Below are 17,688 nucleotides of genomic sequence, written 5' to 3'. Positions count from 1 at the left end.
TTAATTTCTCTGAACATGCTGCTGTGACATAAAAACACCCTTACATCCCACACCCCAACCCAATCACTCAGCCTCCTACCCAGTATCACAAGTACACATTTCGTCACCTCCTTCCTGGTTGCCAGGGCAATGCAGTTACAATGCTTCATATCTGAGTTGGGTGGGAAAGCATACAAGCAAAGCTCTTTTCTCTAAGTGATGCTCATGATTCATCAAGTTGCCAGTTTTGACGTTAATCCAGATAATTGCCCTAGTAGTTTCTGAAAGGCCCCCTTCACCTCCTTATTCCTCAGACTGTAAATCATGGGGTTCAGCATGGGTGTCAAAATGGCATAGAAGAGAGAGATCAACTTCTCCTGAAGGACAGAAGGGCTGGAGCGTGGTTGGATGTAAGTGAAAATGGCCATGCCATAGCACAGTACAACTACTGCGAGGTGAGAGGCACAGGTGTGGAAGGCTTTCTTTCTCCCCTCTGTGGACTGGATCTTTAGGATGGTGGAGATGATCTGGATGTAGGACAAGAGAACCAAGCAGAAAGGTGTCATCAGCAGAACAATACTAGAAACCATGATTGCGATCTCATTGGAGGTGGTGTCCACACAGGCCAGCCTGACCACAGCTAGGAGTTCGCAGGATATGTGATCAATATACTTGTTCATACACATGGGCAACTGAAAGGTGATGGTGGTCTGCATGAGAGAGTTGACAGAGGCACTGACCCAGGATGTGATGGCCAACCTAGCACAGAGCCCTCCATGCATGATGACCAAGTATCTCAGGGGGTCACACACAGCCACATAGCGGTCATAGGCCATCACTGCCAGGAGAACAAACTCAATCCCACCCAGGCCCAGGGAGAAAAATAACTGGGCTGCACAGCGCACATATGGGATTCCTTTATGTTCTGCAAGAAAATGCACCAGCATCTGAGGGACAATGCTTGTGGCATAAGAGACATCAACAAGGGAGAGGTTGGTGAGAAAGAAATACATGGGAGTGTGGAGTCGGCTGTCCAGTCTGATCACAAGAAGAATGAGGAAGTTCCCCAGCACTGTCACCAGGTACATAACCAAGAACAGGACAAAGAGAGCGACCCGAGTGTCCCAGTCACTGGACAGGCCGAGGAGAATGAATTCTCTCACCAAAGTCTGGTTATCTGCTCCCATTTTAAAATGTGAGGATTATTAATCTGCAGAGAGAGTCAGAAATAACAGAATCTACTGAATCACAGAACCATAAAAATAACTTTTATCAATACAAACTATATACAATTGGCCACCCTTAGTCAGATGTTTCACATCACTCATGGGCCAAGATGACACAGGCTTCATCCTGATATACATTGTATCCATTCTGCATCAGAGAACAGGACAGCACCTTCATAAGGACTTGCTGTTGTCCCTGGGAGGCCCAGTTAAAGCCTGAAGATAATGCATTACAATTTTAGAAGCTCCACATCTTTACCAACTTGCCTAAGTTTCTAGGGCAAGGAAAGGATAGTAGATAACAATGGCAGGTAAACTCATAAACAGTGCAGAAAAGCTTGGTGGGAAAGTTACAAAAACTACCTTAAATATGTCAACTAGATCCATCATGATGAAATGTATAAATCTATTATTAAAGGAAATACTGAACAGAGGCAGGGGCTTGTGAGAAGATCTGGAATCAGAGAATCTAGGTTTGAAAACTGATTTTATTTACCAGTTATGTGATGTGGGTTTAGTGACAAACTTTTACATATGAAACAGATAATATTATACAACTCACAAGTACATTTAAGCTCACATGTAGGTAACTTATGGAGAAAGTACTCTGTGAACTGTTACTTGTAGCAGTACTGTAGTAGTATGGGTATTAGTAGTCATATGATCTCTGCCTTGGCATAAATAAAGTAGCAAACATGATTTTCTCATGCAACCCCCCCCCTCACCAATTCAGTCATAAATAATATCAGAGGCAATTTTTAATAGAACTGAGGGCTTAGGAATTGCTGGGTCACTTTGAGGACCTGGGGACCATTTGTCTTTCTGATAGCCTTGGGTCTCTTTAGCCTCAGTGAGATACAGTAGGGTAGATGATTGTAATTGTACCTTGTTCTTTTCATTTTTCTCCTTTCAACTTGCTGCTGTTAAAAATCTACCCTTTTATATGGGCTCAAAATTAAGGTAATGAGAGTGTGAATGCTTGACTTTTTATTTACAAGAGAGAAAGGGAAGCAAATGTTTAAATACCTTTCTTAATTGTCGAAGGCAGAGAAGGAGGTATGAATTCATGTAGATGTACAGAGGAATCGAGTTGACTTTTTGCTTTCTTTCACCCAGAAAGTGCTTTTTCAGTAGAACTGTATGTTATAATGTCAATTTTGAATATTAATAAGCCATTTACATTTTAAAAAATATTTTTATAGGACTGATTCATTATTATTTCTCCATGCCTGCCTAATTCACTAACTTTTCTTTTCTTGCAGTGTACAAAATAAAGTACAAAATAAAAGAAAATAGGAGATAAGGCAGTAAGAGGGCTTGGGGGCAGCAACAGAGCTGCTTGTGTCATCCACAAACCCTTAGGGGTTGGGGTAGGGTCTCTGAGCAGAAAAGTGAATATTGTCTATGCTTCAACTCTCTTACCTGTGTGAAAATTAATAAAGGAAAACCCTGACTAAGGGAGGCCTGATAGGGAGTCTCAAGCAGACCATCAATGTAAATTACAGGAAGAATTGTCAATTACAGGCCCCAGGGAAGAATCATCAACAGGAAAGAATCATCAATTACAAACCTCAACAGGAAAAGATAAACACATTGCATCTCTTGTAAGTAACTGACTACCCCAGCAACTCAGCCAGTGAGAAACCGTCATAACCCTGAATTCTCAATTTTCTCCAAAGGACTTTGGTTCAAAACAACCCTTCCCAACATCCTCCTTTTTCTCTATAAGGTTCCTCTCCTTTGTTTGTGGGACTTGCCTATGGCTTTTGCTACAGCTTGCATGTCCTGAATTGCGATTTCTCTTGCAATAAACCCTCTCCCAAATAAACCCATTTTGCTGGCAAAATAATTGTTCTGTTTTTAAGTTAAAAACCTGTTAAAGGACAAAACAAAGTAGGTCTAGAAATGGCCATATATTTCATGATTCAGATACATAAATTTTCATAAACCTCTTTCGTAATGTCCACAAACCTGATGTCCTCTACTGCTCTATCAAGATACTTCTACCACCACGCCTCACTTTGCTTTTGTTCAACATGGTCAGGCTGAAATAACATCTACTTGCCTCAAAGAAGGCCTTCAAATATAATTGTAAAACTGCAAGAAAATATTTAACTTAAAAAATCTGTTAACTTTTGTTGAATATATAGCAGATCTGCAGCAGAAAGTAGACATTTCTTTTTCTATTAATTTGGCAAATATCTATAAAGTCTCATCTTGGTTAGATGTTGGTGTTTCAAGGCGAATATTACACTTACCTGTGTTCAAAGACCTAACCCATCCATAGAGGAAATGACACGAAAACAGATCATCATCACATCATTTTTTTCCCCCTGGTGCACGTGCAAGCCGCCTGGAGAACATGCCAGCCAATGACTCACCTGTGCTCCTTTTACTCACCCTGCACATCTCTCCACTACAGCTTCTGCCTCATTACAAACAAGTGACAGTGCCACTTAGTGCAGGTATGAGCTTCGGAATCTAATAGTTTCTGCTTTGAATTCATTCTCTTCCACTTCCTGAAGCAAGCCACTTGGCCTCTCTGAGTCTCATTACTCTTCATCTATATAATGTGGATAATGAAATTAAGCAGTTGAAGATCCAGCATTCCTATACTAATGACTGAATTAGGGCAGGCACCCATTATTTGGTGATGATAATTGATCTAACCTTTGATTTCATGCTCTCTCTTTCAGGATCTTATTTCTTCATTTAGTCTATCTCTTTGTCATCCTGGGGTTTCTCCTGCTTCAGATGTACTCCTTTTCCCTCATTATAAAAAATATGCATACCTCTCACCATGGAGAGAGGAATCTTTGCTATTTTTCACTCTAATTATTTCTTTCTTTCACATCCAGAGTTCTCAAATGATTGGTATCCACTTGCTGGGTTTATTTCCTCAAAACATGCTTCATTTAAGCCATGGAAATGTAGTTTTCACCTTCACTAATCCATAGAAACTGTACTCTTAAAGGTCACTCATGGCCTTCTAGGCATCAAACTCAGAAACTTTCATTTCATTTTCATTGCTAACTTTTAACAGCGTTAACTAATTCCTCCTTCCAACTCTCAACTCTATCATTCACTTCTGATCAGATTTTCCTCCAATCTGTTATTCCTCATCTGCATTCTCGGGTAACTTTCCTAAATTCTCCTACCTACCCCAGCACTGTGAGAACTTTGTTAAGCTTCTTGCTCACAGTTAATACTCTTCTTTCTATAGTTTTCTTTTCTTGAAGGGTTTTTGATTTCTAACTACAGTAATATTATCAACTATATGTAGCTCACCCTCAATTCTACATTTAACTCCTAGACTTCCCTCTAAAGCTCCAGATGCTTTTCCCAACAATTTAAAAAATATTTCATAAATATCTCACAAACATCTCCATTCATCTCCCCACACGCTGTATTCCTTCCTGACTTCTTCATGTCTGACAATGGAACTAAAGTTCTCCCACTCTTCTAACACATCAGGATTGATTTTTTTCTTCTTCCTCACCACTCCATAGAATAAATCCTCATTTATTTAAGCCTCAAATAAATCTTTGTTTTAATTACATATCTTCCATCTTTCATTGAGTGTTCATTCACACTTCCGTTTGCCCTCATCAATCCCACTTTATGAAGTGTAATAGCTTCCTTGTAAATTTCCCTGACGTAAGCTCTACCCACTCCACACATCCTACATACTGCCTCCACATTAATCATGCAAAACAAATTTCTTCACATCACTTTCATGCACAAACAGATCTATGATGTCTAAATGTATACAGAATTAAGTTCATCCTGAGCAGAAGAATTCCCACACAATCCACAATCTTGTCCTATTTCTAAATTTTATTATCTGTAGAATTATTATACTATGTTTTACAGCAAAGTATTTTATTAAAATAGCTGAAATATCTTCCATTGATATGCTACCTGATTAATTTTAACCTAAGACTACTATTCATTTTTAAACACCATGTCTTATTTCAAAATTATTAACATCCAAATACACCTTACATCCACACTCACATAGTCCCTTTTGGGACTCACTGTAGATAAAGAAAATAGAAATAACATCAGCATTTGGAAAGCCAAATGAAGGAGAAAACATGTGTTTATCAGATCCTTTTAACACTCCCTGCATTTAATACTGTCTCCATATTACTTTGGGGTCAGCTCCACCGGAATAGAGCTGGATTTCTACCCTGGCCCAGGGTAGAGAATGGATTAGTGCCTGATAATGTGCTTCCTATCTCACTGCTCCTATCAGGAAGCCAGAGCGTGGTCTTCTCAGTCCAAACTAATTTGTAGAATATGTAGCTCTCTCTAAACACGTGTTTTTCATTGAAGTCAAAAAACTAAGAGAAAAATCTGGGAATATTTCTCCATTTGTCTGTGTAAAGAAGACAACAAAAACCTCATGGTGCAGACCTAAGCATAAAACTGATGTTCAAAACCGGAGTTAAACGATGACCACAGTTAAGAGGCCAATCTATTTAGCTCTTCCTCCTGTAAAAGTCATTCTGTATTTTCTTCTCAGTATTTATTTTAACTTTGGCTAATTCACCTTTTTTCCAGGTTCGTAATGCTCCATTAATAAAAAACAAAATCCTATTTTACATCTTTTGGGTCATATCATGCTCACACTCAACAAATCTCAGGTCATACCTCTCCATTTGTTTTGAGCTTTCTTGCCTGCTCAATAATAAACAACCCATGCCGACTGTTCAAAACACAGAACTGAAGAATGATGTACCCATGTGGTTCATCTCCTTAGATATGAGCACCATGAAGGAAGGGCATCTTCATGCCTATGTTTTATGAATTATAGTGGAGATAGGAAAATTACTGTGGCCCTAACAAGTATAGAACACTATGTGACTTAATATTAAAGGTGCCATTGAAATATTCCATAAAAAATTATCCCCTTAAAGTACTGTTACTAATGCCTGGAATCTGTTACTTTTATGTTGAGTATTATCCTTGTGGTGAACTGTTTATATATGAAATAATACTAAATGAGGGGGTTAAAATATGAAGTATCTAATCTTATTGTGGACTAGTACGTGAATGACACTAAAACTGCAGGAAAAGTCAGAGGTGAGATATGAACAGTAAGATCAAATTTTATCAGTTAAACTATTACATTTTCAGACCTTACTTATAACTACTGCCATGTGCCTTCTCCCATTACCCAGTAATTATCAGTTATATAAATATCAGGACTGAAATGTTCTTCTCTCGACTGAAATAAGAAGTAGGTGAACACATTTCTCACACAACTCCTTTTACATGACAAAATACACCTAAATTAAAAGTTAAATTTCAGTCAATTATTACATTTTTTAATAAGAGTAAATTTATTTATTGATTCCATGGGTACTGTTATATTCTCTGGATTATAAAAACTTGATTTAAATTGTAACAAATATAATGTTATTTTCCAACCTATTCTATCTCTATAAATTCAGCCATAATTGTTTTTCCTATTGTTTCAGTCTCCTACTACCTGATAACACCTTTGGCTAAAAATATTCGTCACCTGAACAGGATGATGAGTGCAAAATTCTGACAACGGTGCTAGCTGATATTAAAACCAGGACTAGTCTTTATCTAGGGGTTTGACGGGGAGGAAGATAAAATTTGGCGTTAGCATGCTCCTGCCCTCCTTTTCTAGGCCTGCCTTCTAACTCTTCATCTATAAGCCAAATAGTTTCATGCCATCTCTCTAATTCTCTACACCAAGGCCTGCCTTCCAGTGGAAATGGCCTGTGCTCTAAAACTGCCCTTTCCTCTTCTTATCTGGTAATTAGGAGCCATGGAGATCAGGCATCTCCAACCAGTCTGTTATAATTTACTTAAACTCTGAGCGGAAGATCTCCCAGATGAAAGACCCTTCCATACCAAACCCCCTAGAGCTCTACAGTATGTCTTTCAGGTACAGCCCCAAGCAGGTATGTGGCTTCTCAATTTGCAGAACTCTTTTAGCTTTTTACCACTTCTTCCCCCACTTTCTCTGCCGTAATAGTACTAATAAGGCCTGAAGAACTATGAGCAACTGCTCATCAAGAAAGATTAGAAACTTGACCCACAGACAAAGTCAAACTAATATTGACAGAATTTTCATTATGTTGGTGCCACACAGATAGGATCATTATTGTGGTTCTCTGGAGATGTTTTCAGAAGCTGCTGTTTCCATTTTTAAATCATTTTCTAGCTGAATTAAATTTCCGTTGCTACTCTATGGACAAACACCCCAGAGTACTCTATGAAATTTTGCAAAGATGGAAGTATTCAGGGCTTAACACATGGCTAACTTTTCCACTTGCAACATTCTTACCACATTTTATTTATCCTACCCTGGTGTATTATACATTTAAACCTACCTAACAACATTTTCTATTTCTGTTGGCTGTCTGCTTCAATAAATCATTTCTATCTCCTCCTACATTAGGAAGAGAGAAGTATTAATTTGAAAAGATTCAGGAAGTATGCACACTATAAAAGTGATCCTGAATATCTCACCTTCCAGAGTTATATTTCAGAATAATAATCTTCCCACTCTTCATGCCAATTCAAAGACTACATAGTTGGACAAAACCTTGGATCAGCTTCAAAAATCCCATCTGAAACACAGTGAGGCTTACGAGTGAGCCTATTACTTCATTACAAAGATAGTGCACTATAGCTAAGGGATAAAAAGCCAAAGTCCTTTTTCCCCTAAAAGTTTGTGCATCATGTTTTGTAACATTCTTGAGTCTTAATCATATTGCCCTTCTTATTAGAGTCCTCTACAGTCTTAGCTGATAGAGAAGTCCTGAATACAGAAGCAGAGCACATGAAGGTAAGTCGCACAACCTACAAATAAGTTTTCTTTTATGCTGATCACAATAAACCAAACCATACCTTCACACAGTTAAGCTGTCAAAGAAAATGGCTTTAATTTAGAGAAATATTCATTTGATCTGTGGATGAATATATGTATGCTCTGTACATTGAAAGCATTCATCACGGGCAGGAATATTTGCATCACCCTAATGTTTGGAACAGGGAACCCAGGACCACTTGGATGGGTGATTTCTCAAAAACAGTTTTATATCCTCAGAAGGTAATTAAGTTTTCTACTACTGTCTGGACTTGGTTTCCTGGCTTTTCAGATAATCAGCAATTATAGAGGCCAAGCTTCTCCAATAAGTGCAAACCTGAGATCCTTTGATTATTTATGTTAACATGACTTCATTTTGTAAATGCTCGCCTTCTTTATATGTCTTGTTCTATAGGTAAGACTAGGCCATTCTTTTGCAATATAATTTCCTGAGTTCACCATGTGTCCACAGTGCAATCCCTGAAGCTTATAGAGTCACCAACCTTTAAACGAGAGCCAGGAGACCTCAATTCTCATCCCACTTCACATTCTGGGTATCGTACGACTTTGAGTAATCCATTTCATCATCTTACAATTCTATTTTCTAAAACTCAAAGTAAAATCAGAATACTTTGTATACATACTCTTGGGGAAATAATTGAGATAAAAGACTTCATAGCAATTAACAATTTATCTTTTTTGGAAATGTAATATATTCTTACTACATGTTCATGAATATTAAAACCTAACCATCATTTTACAGATCTTGGTTTGTTCCTTAGTGTCTTGCCCGACTATAATGTAGAATTTACCCATACTATCTCCAATTTCTAAATATTAATCATTTTCTACCTCATTCCCTCCATTTCACTATTACTCTTTCTGCCATTACTAAAGTTTGGAATTGAGAACTCTTAGAACAGAAATATACCTAAGCCCCCAGGTTCTGGAAAGCAGAATTACTTCACTACCTTTGCCATACTTATTAAGATGAGAAGATTTCAACGTTCATGGTTCATATCCCTGATCCTCTAATCGGATCAGTTCTATTTCTGCCCCTGTAGAAGCCTCTGTTTACACACCCCCTCTGTGGATACCTGTTAGAGCTCTCACTCATTGATTAGTGCCAGACAAAACAGGCACGTCTCCTTCAGTCTAGGTTTATGTTGATTTCTGAAGAGTACTTCCCCCCAACAAAGTGATGGACCAGAGAAATGAAGGGGCCCACGCTCCTTGGTTCCTGCGCTAAGATCACCTGGGACTAGTTTAGATTGTGAGGGAAACTGCTAGGAGGAGGTTCACAGGTGCCCCAGAATTGGCTCAGACACAAACGTAATGAGGTGTAGCAGCGGCTGAATTAGCAATGTGGGCCAACAGATTCCCCTCAGGAGCCTTATGCATTAGAGTGTTAACTGCTGCCTCCACTCCCAATTCTCAAGGGCAGGGCCTTGATGCTACCCTTCTCCTCCCTGTGCAAGACTATTCTCTCCATCCTCCTCAGACTACAACAATCCACTGAAGCCTTAGGTCATCTGAAAACTCACTGAAGCCAGTTTTCTGAGGTTTTAGGATATTCTCCTACAGCCCAAACTGACTTTAGTGCTCATGCCCCTATGCTAGTGAGCAGTGGCGAGTCCTGCATCCACCTGGTGAAAAACCAATTATCCTCTTCTGCTCAGGATGCCCTTACCTCGCCTGGAGACAGGAGAGGTGTTTTCACTCCCCTGAGATATGTTCCAAGAGTCCACTGGGCTGCGATGAGCACTGCATTTTAAATGGACCTGAGTACATTGCTCATGGTAATTGCAACATACAGAAAGACTTAAAACTCCAAATAAAATTTACAACAATAGATTTTTATGGTCTCCGGATAAAAAAAGGAAAAGAGGATGCAAAGTCCTTAACACAGTGTGTTAACATTTTATGCCTCTTCAAATTTTTGGTATTTATGAAAAGATTTAATGTAATCTGGACAGAATGCAGTCACATTATCATTCTCTGATATATTCCTTAGGCATCATGCACCCTTTAAGTGAACCATGTATCCGTTTACTCTTCTACCAAGTCATATACCCAGTAATCCTTACCACCACCATTAACGTAGCCACTCCTTTACCCAGCTGTCTACAACCATCTCAATATTCACTCACCCATTTGCTCATCTGCTAGTCCAACCACTTACGCATTCCCTCATCCGCATGCCAGCTCATCTCTTTACCTAATATCCATTAATTATTTGCCAGATCATTGACACTCACCCAATGTATCATCCTTCTGTTCATCCACTAACACATTCCATCATGTTCCCATGGCTTCTGATATTACAGCACCCAGTGCCTGTGACAAAGCTTATGTGATGTCCCGAGCAGTACACAGGGAAAGTAGAGAGGCTTCTCATTCCTCACCTGAATTTCTTAACTCCCACACAATTAACAGATTGGTTGCATATTTTCTCTCAGGAAAGTTGGAAAAATCCCATTACTGTGAGGATTCTGGTCACAGTATCCAGAAGTCTACATCACTACTGTTTTTTTCCTCTCATCTGCAGACATTAGAGGTGAATTCCCAAATGCCAAGCTTCTCACAAGAATTCACAATCCTCTCAGTCACTCCTGCTCAAAACCTGAGGAAATCTTCCTCCTCATCCAGGCTCTATCATTCAGCAAGTTACATCAACTCTTACTTCAAAACATCGGTCACATGGGTCCTTCATTTCCATTATTAATACTGCTGGTCTCTATTATTTCAGCATTTTGTTCCTAAGTGTGACTTAATTCAGTACCTTTCAAAGTGTGATAGACTACACTCTACCCAGACTTGATGAATAAGAAACTATGCAGATAAGGTCCAGCAAACAGTGATTTAAGGAGCCCCTCAGGTGTTTCTGATAGAATAAAACACTTTTCAGGTGTTTCTGAGAGAATAAAATTTGAGAACTACTGGAACAATTCACTCTGTAGACCACTGTCACATTAATCTTTCACTACAACACTTTACTATTATACACTTCACAAATATTTGATCTAAAGTTTCCAAGGACTTTAATCCCGTATCTCAACCATCGGAGGGAGAAAAAATTTTAAGTCAACCACAATCTAAGAGTTTCCCTGCTTCTCTCCCATGTGAGCCCCCATGATTCTAAAATTCTTGCTGTTCCCCAAACAGGAAATACTCTCTCTTCTACCTAGGAAGTTTATCTCATAGATGTCTACCTAGAAATTGAAATAGTTCCTTCAAGAAGCATTTGTGACAGACACACTAATATATATTATCAATGTGTAGGCTTGGATTTTTAAGAAAAGTATGAACATAAATTATTTGCTCCAAAACTATGCATATAATTTGGTTAAACTGCTTCCAGAAATTCGTTGTTTAACTTGAAATTCCTTAGCTTGAAAATCATTATTTGCCATTGTTATATATTACTGAGCTGTAAATTATCACCCACCTCCCCCACTCTTACTTTATCTGTTACAAGTCCTTTTAAAAATTGAAAATGTCCAATCTCTGCTGGAGGATGTTTATAGTGGGAAGGCTGTTTCTGTTGTAGGGGGGTTGTCTGGGGGGACAGATATAATATATGGGAACTTTCAGTACTTTCTGCTCACCTTTGCTGTGCATCTAAAAATGCTCTAAAAAAGAGAGTCTACTTAGATAAAATAAAGTAATTGAGCTTGTTCTAGCTTCCACTTAGGTTGTAGAAAGCTGGAAAGAGCACTGGCTCCATCCTAAAACAAGAAAAGTTTTGGTAATCTACAAAATCATAACTATTCTTGAAATCATCAGTAAACTAAGATTGCAGGGCAACCAAATAGCATGAGATCTCGGGAAAGACAAGTACATCCAGAAAGAGATAGGATATGAGCTCTTACTTACCTGGGCCAGAGCATGGAAGGAAAATAGGGCCCCCAAAGTAGCCAGTGAGAACTTCTTTAACAAATTGCTAACGTTTAAGTGCGGGGTACTGTAAGTATAAAGTGGCTGAGAGCCATGGCAAAAAGAGGAGTTCCCACCAATTCTCACTATTTTCTCCATAGACTTAGAACAGTCCTCACATGAATATTTGGGCAAAAGTGGAAAACCAAAGAAAGCCTTCCTCCTGGTGCAGGTCTGTGTGAAGGCAGCCGCAGCCACTGCTGTGGGCAGAAGGAACTCTGCAACCACCAAGTCGTCTCCACATGGAACAAAAGCCCGAAGCCACTGGGGGAAGGATAACAGCACCTGTTTTCCTCAGAGACAGCTGAAGATTCATTAAAGAGGGAAAACAGAAAAATAAATAAATTCTTGTGCAGGGTCCTTGGGACAGGAAACTGCTCTGTGTTCAGATCATAAGCCATCTATCTCCTCACTCTGCAGAAGTGGCAAGACCACTAACAGAGCTCCAACCCTGAGACACAGGGACAAAGGATGTGCCTAAGTCTGAGACAGACCCAGGACAACAGAGAATAAACCCTCACCCTCCATCACCAGACCAGCAAGAATTGAGGAACAAGTAACAGCAGTTTACCATGGATTAGAGAGAACATGTGGAAAGACACATCCTGTGACATGCAGTCTCACAGTGTAACTTAAAACTAAGGGAGGAACAGGAACACTGGGAAAAACCCTCCAATGACTGAATATCCCACCCGAAGCACAAGTAGTAATAGAAATCATTGAATTTGTTGTTGCACTGAGGATAACCACAGCAACACAAAACTCAAACCCAGCTCCACCCATGACTACACTGATTCCCACACTCTTCACAAGACTACAGGATAAACAGTAGAGATGTGTTCATTTCAAGGTATAAGACTATCTCATTATACACACAAAATGTCTGGGTACCAATCAAAATTAAAAGTCGGAGGAAAAGGCAAGAAAAATTACACTGCACTGAACAAAGAAATTAAAGAACCAGAATTAGATATACCTGTATTATAAGAACTACCACACAGGGGGTTAAAGTAACTCTCATAAATAAGTAAAGGATCTAGTGGAAAAAATTGATGGTGTCAAAAATGCTTGAGTAATTTCAATAGAGAATTGAAAACTATATGGAGGAGTTAAATGGAAATGCTAGACAGAAAGGACACAGTCACAGAAACAAAGATTGCTTATGAACAGACCCATAGAGCCAAGAAACAATCAGTGCGGATAAAGATAAATCAATAGAAACTGGCAAAACTGGAACACAAAGAGGAAAAAACTATAATCATAAAAAGAGAAAAGAGCTTCTGAGGACTGTAGGACAATAGCAATCTAACATATGGGAAATTCTCCTTCTTAAAGTGTCATGTGTATATTTGACATGTGTATACTTGTATTTTTTACTAATTTTCTTCTTTCATCACTTTCCCCTACCATTTTATATAGTATGTGCTCGTGATGGTACATTTAGTACTTTACTCCACAATTTACTGAACATTCAGGCAGGATTATGACATGTTAGATGAGGCGGTGGATCCATATAAAATTCTAATCTAAGAAAACAGGAAATGTCCCTCTGAACTCTCTTTTATCATGTGACTTTACTTGACTTCTCTTTGCCCACTGCCACTACCTTAGTTCAGATTCCTTTTATGTCTCAGTAGTATCCCTGGAGCAGCCCCCCTGGATGGTCTCCTTGCCTCTCATCTTTTCTTCCTTTGACCCTTTTGCAAAAGTGATAATTCAGAAATGTAAATTTTATCAAGCCATACCCCTGCTTAAAAACCTCTACTAGGTCCCCATCTCTCTCAGATAAAGTTGAAAGATAATATGGCATCAGTGCCCTCCATGCTCTGACCCTTCTTACCTGCCTGCTTCACCCTCACTACTGCCTCAATCTTCTCTGCGCTGCAAGCGAGGATTCGGGACATTTCTGAACTTCCATGCTCTCCCAGCTCTGCGTATTTCACAGGTTGTCTGCACCTTTGTTTGGATTGTTGTCATCTGAATAACTTTTCCTCACTTTTCTGGTCTCCACTTGGACCTTTTCTGGTCCTTTCATACAGAAGACTCCTGAAATCACCCCTGAAGTCTTAGTCTCTCTGTGACACTTATCACACTGTATTTTAACTGTTTCATCATCTGTCATCCCTGCTCTAGGGTCATGTTATTGCCAGAAATGCATCATATGGTTTATTGTACCTCAAAAACAATTCACTGTCATACACATAGTAGATACTCCATTAATATTTCTTAATTAACACCAAGAGAAATTTAGCCCACTAGCATGGACATGTTTGGGGATGCTTGTCTATAACACAAATTATAGGTCTAAATTATTTTAAGGTAAAATTAAATATCAAATGGGACTTTGACTCTGCTTGAACACTGAGACTGTGTGACAGTGTGTTCACAAGTGGAAGAACTGCACATCACCTGACTTAAAGAAGAGACAAGGAAGAAAGGACCTAAAGAAGACGTCTTCAAGGGAGTGTGAAGATGAGCCACTACCATATTCTTTCTCCCCTTTCCCCTTCTTTATCTCTTGTACAATTATTTCTTCCCCCTCTTTTACCTTATGGAGGCTTTTTCTCAGAGGTGAGGTCTGCTCTAGATTAACTCAGCTCAGCAGATTTACAAAGATCAACTAGGTCCCTGCTGTGTGAGGAGGAGGGATGGGAGAAGGCGTTTATATGGAGACTGGAGGGTGACCACTGCGCAGCTGACTCAACTATCCTTATTCACCAAATGAAATGTGTCTTATTTTACATTAATTTTGGCTGAGGAATCTTTCTTTCTTAGACTAAATACATCTTTAATATTTTATACACTATTTCAAATTTTATGTGCCTATTTTGTATCTGAAGTCTAGGAAAAGAGGTAATAGATTTTTCAGAGATTGGACAGTTTTAACATTTGAATGGTACCATCTCAAACTGTTTGTAAACTGTGAGGTAAAAGTCCTCTCAGTTCGTATACTATCAGGAAGAGCTTGAAATGTAGCTTTTCCTGGGCCAGTCACAGCCATGCATACAAACACCTTTAGTTATACTCCATCCGTGTAAAACAAGACCTTTGCTTGATGGTTCCTCTGACTTACCTCCAGCACTCGAAAGTTAAGTTTTATCGCCACATGTCAAAGGTCGAGCTCAAAAACATTTTAATCAGCCTCGATAGCAGCACTCTCCTCAGAACAGTGATTCACACAATTACTGGTTATGGATACATATCCCACACATTATTTTCAGTAAATCTAAAAGGTGAAAATGTTTTTGTTCCCAATGAAAACACAATAAACTTGTAAAAGAATTTGGATTAACAAGGACCAGTGGTATTGTGAGCAAAACTACTATGACCATTTATGTACAAGTCATTTGTAGACAATGTTTTCATTTCTCTTGGGTGAGGATGCCTAGGAGTGGAATTGCTGGGTCACATGGTAAGTATATGTTTACTTTTATAAGAAGTTGCCATTCTATACTCTTAACAACAATGCATAAGTTCACATTGCTCCACATCCTTACCAAAACTTAGCACTATCAGTATTTTTAATTTTAGTCATTTGAGTGGGTAAAATGGTTTTTAAAAGAGTCACGTATTTGGAAATTAAAACACATATTTCTAAATTAAAAGAGAAGAACCAATAGTTCAAAGTAAGATCCATGAATAGGCCTATGATTACAAACAAAATGATAAAGCAAAACACAAATGGTATTTTTTTTCATTACTCCAGGGTCATATGAATGAAGATTGAGAAGTTCTATTACAGCAGTGCTTAATATCTCTAAACATGCTGCCAAGACATAAAAATATGCCCACATCCCACACTCTAACCCAACCACTTAGCCTCCTACCCAGCATCACCAGTACACGTTTTGTCATCACCTTCCTGGTTGCCAGGGCAATGCAGTTAATGCTTCATATCTGAATTAAGTGGGAGAACACACAGGCAAAGCTCTTTTCTCTAAGTGATGCTCATGATTCATCAAGTTGCCAGTTTTGATGTTAATCCAGATAATTGCCCTAGTAGTTTCTGAAAGGCCCCCTTCACCTCCTTATTCCTTAGACTGTAGATCATGGGATTCAGCATGGGCATCAAAATGGCACAGAAGACAGAGATCAACTTCTCCTGAAGGACAGAGGGGCTGGAATTGGGCTGGATGTAAGTGAAAATTGGCCATGCCACAGCACAGGACAACTACTGCGAGGTGAGAGGCACAGGTGTGGAAGGCTTTCTTTCTCCCCTCTGTGGACTGGATCTTTAGGATGGCAGAGATGATCTGGATGTAGGGCAAGAGAACCAAGCAGAAAGGTGTCATTAGCAGAACAATACTAGAAACCATGATTGCAACCTCATTGGAGGAGGTGTCCACACAGGCCAGCCCGACCACAGCAAGGAGTTCGCAGGATGTGTGATCGATATACTTGTGCACATGGGCAACTGAAAGGTGACTGTGGTCTGCATGAGAGAGTTGACAGAGGCACTGACCCAGGATGTGATCGCCAACCTAGTACAGAGCCCTCCATGCACGACGACCAAGTATCTCAGGGGGTCATACACAGCCACATAGCGGTCATAGGCAATCACTGCCAGGAGAACAAACTCAATCCCACCCAGGCCCAGGGAGAAAAATAACTGGGTTGCACAGCTTACATATGGGATTCCTTTATGTTCTGCAATTAAATGCACCAGCATCTGAGGAACAATGCTTGTGGCACAAGAGACATCAACAAGGGAGAGGTTGGTGAGAAAGAAATACATGGGAGTGTGGAGTCGGCTGTCCAGTCTGATCATAAGAAGAATGAGGACATTGCCCAGCACTGTCACCACGTAAGTGATTGAGAACAGGACAGAGAGAGCGACCTGAGTGTCCCAGTCACTAGACAGGCCGAGGAGGATGAATTCTCTCATTCAAGTCTAGTTATCTGCTCCCATTAAAAAACAGAGGATTATTAATCTGCAGAGAGTCAGAAATAAAAGAAGCTGTTGAATTAAAGAACCATAAGAATAACTTCTTAAAAGAATGCATATCATAATGATCGGCCAACCTTGGCCAGATGTTCCAGATCATTTACGGGTCAAGAAGACAGGCTTGATTCTACTATGCATTATATCTACTCTACATAAGAGAGAGAGGCTAGCACCTTCCAAAGGACGTGATGTGATCTCAAGGAGTCAGTTAAAGCCTGGAGATACTGCGGTGCAATTTTTGGAAGCTCTATATCTTTCGAACTTCAGTTTCCAGGGAGGGGAGAACTGTTGATGATAATGGGAAGTAAAATGATAAGCAATGAAGATAAACATGGTTCGAAGTTCAAGGACTACCCTGTATGTATTTACTACACAAAACATGATAAAATGTATAAATAAATTATTTTTTTAAAGATTTGTAAGAGGCAGATATGTACTGCAAGTAAGGCTGGTGAATGATGGAAAAATGTGGAATTTGAGAACCTGAATATGAATCTTGTTTTTATGACTTATCGGATGTTTGATTGGGTTAGAAATTTAAACTTTTACATATAAAATTTGATAATGCTGCATAACTTACAGGTATATTTATGCTCAAATGTAGATAACTTATGGGTAAAGTGCTTTGTAAACTCTTACTCATCGTAGTATTTCAGTAGTATGCTACCAGGTGAAGCATGAGCTCTGCCCTGAGAGAGATAGAGTAACAAATGTGATTTCCTCATATCCCCTCCACAATTTCAGACATT

The 17,688-nt window shown here is 39.2% G+C and overlaps 1 protein-coding gene and 1 pseudogene across 1 annotated transcript; both read right to left on the bottom strand.

Annotated features, from left to right (window-relative positions):
• Positions 1-212: 212 nt before the first annotated feature.
• On the bottom strand, positions 213-1,166 carry LOC133096520 (olfactory receptor-like protein OLF3). Its single transcript, XM_061198131.1, has one exon. It carries the CDS (start codon positions 1,164-1,166, stop codon positions 213-215), a length of 954 nt encoding a protein of 317 aa, XP_061054114.1.
• A 14,786-nt stretch (positions 1,167-15,952) lies between these two features.
• LOC133096518 (olfactory receptor-like protein OLF3) lies at positions 15,953-16,903 on the bottom strand (annotated as a pseudogene).
• Positions 16,904-17,688: the final 785 nt, after the last annotated feature.

This window comes from Eubalaena glacialis, chromosome 8 (assembly GCF_028564815.1).
Source record: "Eubalaena glacialis isolate mEubGla1 chromosome 8, mEubGla1.1.hap2.+ XY, whole genome shotgun sequence".
NCBI classification, from domain to species: domain Eukaryota; kingdom Metazoa; phylum Chordata; class Mammalia; order Artiodactyla; family Balaenidae; genus Eubalaena; species Eubalaena glacialis.
This window is presented reverse-complemented; position numbering and strand designations above follow the sequence as displayed.